This window comes from Ochlerotatus camptorhynchus, unplaced genomic scaffold (assembly GCF_037179485.1).
Source record: "Ochlerotatus camptorhynchus isolate MF236.1 unplaced genomic scaffold, CSIRO-AGI_Acam_v1.1 ptg000284l, whole genome shotgun sequence".
Classification (NCBI taxonomy): domain Eukaryota; kingdom Metazoa; phylum Arthropoda; class Insecta; order Diptera; family Culicidae; genus Ochlerotatus; species Ochlerotatus camptorhynchus.
This window is the reverse complement of record NW_027040773.1, coordinates 9,463,363-9,465,574: the sequence shown is the minus strand read 5'-3', so window position 1 is coordinate 9,465,574 and position 2,212 is coordinate 9,463,363. Positions and strand designations below refer to the sequence as shown.

The following is a 2,212-nucleotide window of genomic DNA, read 5'->3' as shown; positions in this document are numbered from 1 at the left end:
AAAAAGACAAATATCTGCATTTTTGGCTGCTACTATTCTTCGGTTATCAGTACAGTATTGGATTTATTTGGCTTCACTAAGTGTTGAGAATTGAACGTTTCTTGAATTAACTCATACTTCATATAGGCTCTGCTAATGAAATCCAAAACCATATCAATAAATCAATAACTAGCTATTCTACCACCAGCCAGGATTTCAAAAATCTATCTATTCACAGTGTTTGAAAAAAATGTTGTCCATTCAAGTGTATGCTCAAATCTGAACTACACTGTAGGTCAAGATCGAAGTCTACCATCGCATGACGGGACACACCATCTCAGATCGAGCTATTTTACTAATTTGTCTTACGTCATATAGCTCGGCGGCCGGCGCACACGAGAAGGAGTGCGAAACTGTCCCTTTAGGGGGGGTATTCGCTTTATGGTTTGTTTTGCTATATTTTTTATTGCCTCCTCCCTACCACACGGCAGCTGTAGCACGTTAATCGGTTCCTTCAGCGGGCTCGAATGAATGAGCGCTATGGTAGAAGAGTAGGAGCAACGAGTTGAATGAAACGATTTTTGCAACATTTGGCCTGCCCTCGAGGCAGTAGGAGTGCTTTCGCTACGTTTTGCATGCATCAGAAGAGAGAATAATATTTTGTACGTACTGCCGAAAAAAAAATCGCAAATTATTGACGTGACACGACCGATCGACCATTGCGGATGACTGTTGACCGTGCCGCATATTGTCTCTCGGGTCGATTCGCGTATATAAACTAAGGTTGAACTCCGAATCGGCACAGTTCAACAAGATCATTCAAACAGATCATTTCCTTTAGAACAGGATCTAAGACTAGAGATACTCACTGTTAGACGATGGCTTTCAAAGTAAGACGTTATGAACGTTTATGAACTAGAATTATTCTTATAAGCCATATTTTATCTTTCCAGTTCCTAGCTGTGTTTGCCGTTCTGGCCGTGGCCAGCGCCCAGCATTATGATCCCCATCACTACCAGCCTCAGCAGTATCAACACCAGCCTCAGCAGTATCAGCACCAGCCTGAGCAATATCAGCACCAGCCTGAGTACCATCACCAGCCAACCCTGATCAAAACCGTCCAGCCAGCCTTCGTCAAGACCATCCAGCCAGCTCTAGTCAAGACTGTCAAGCACGTCGAATACCCAGACTCCCCGGCCGAATACCAGTTCCAGTACTCCGTTCACGATGAACACACCGGTGATATCAAGAGCCAACAGGAGGAACGCCATGGAGATGATGTCAAGGGACAATACTCCCTGATTGATGCTGATGGCCACCGTCGCATTGTTGACTACACCGCCGATGAGCACAATGGATTCAACGCCGTTGTCCGCCGTGAACCTCTCGAGGGACACAAGATCGTCAAGACCATCGCTCCAGTTGCCAAGATCGTCGCCCCAGTCCAAGTGGCCAAGGTGTACGCCCCAGTCGCCAAGGTTGTGACCCCAGTTCACCAGTATAGCCACCCAGAGCCCCATTATTCCCACTATTAGACTCATCTAGGTCAATTCTAGTATTGATCATCTGTTCTCATTTCTACGCTATGATACGCCATACACTCATTTCTAGAGCTGTACCTCACTCTCATAAACTAGTTAAATTGAATGCTACTGTAAATAAATCAAATGAAAAATTGAAGAAAATAATATGTTTTATACCTTTTATATCATCAGCTTGAATTTTATCTGCTTCACCCAACCAGAAAACGTAAGATTCTATTACAGATTTGCATTGAAAGTATGCAGAATTTATGATCTTTTACTGCATGAATGGATTCTGGAATGTGGCTCCGGGAGGTTTTTAAAATAATTTTGTAATTTTTATGTTAGTTAGCTTAGTTTTCAAACAAAGTTTGTTTCCTCAAATGCATTACGTCTAGAAAATCATTTGGTGAAGCTTTTATACGAAAATATACATTCTAGATATACTTGCTTGTGTGCTGCAGTCCATTGCAAAAACTGATAACATATGCAGATAATGTAATAAATCCATCCTTACATTGGATGTAAGAGAAATTTGGTTTGCGTGTAGCATTCTTTTCCAGACTATAGAGTAGATGTGCTTATTAAGGTGGTTCAAATGATCCAAATTGCTTCCAAAAGCAACACAAAATTCTGATACCACACAAGTTGCATTCTTCGAGGACAAATAGAACTTTGGGGTTAACTTGACAAATTGTAGACTGCGCTCC

At 42.0% G+C, this 2,212-nt stretch overlaps 1 protein-coding gene across 1 annotated transcript; it reads left to right on the top strand.

Moving 5' to 3' along the window:
• The first annotated feature begins 761 nt into the window (after positions 1-761).
• Positions 762-1,654, top strand: LOC135706660 (cuticle protein 7-like). Its single transcript, XM_065228306.1, has 2 exons — positions 762-869; positions 933-1,654. The coding sequence occupies exons 1-2, from the start codon at positions 858-860 to the stop codon at positions 1,512-1,514; spliced, it is 594 nt and encodes a 197-aa protein (XP_065084378.1). The 5' UTR covers positions 762-857; the 3' UTR covers positions 1,515-1,654.
• The last annotated feature ends 558 nt before the right edge of the window (positions 1,655-2,212 follow it).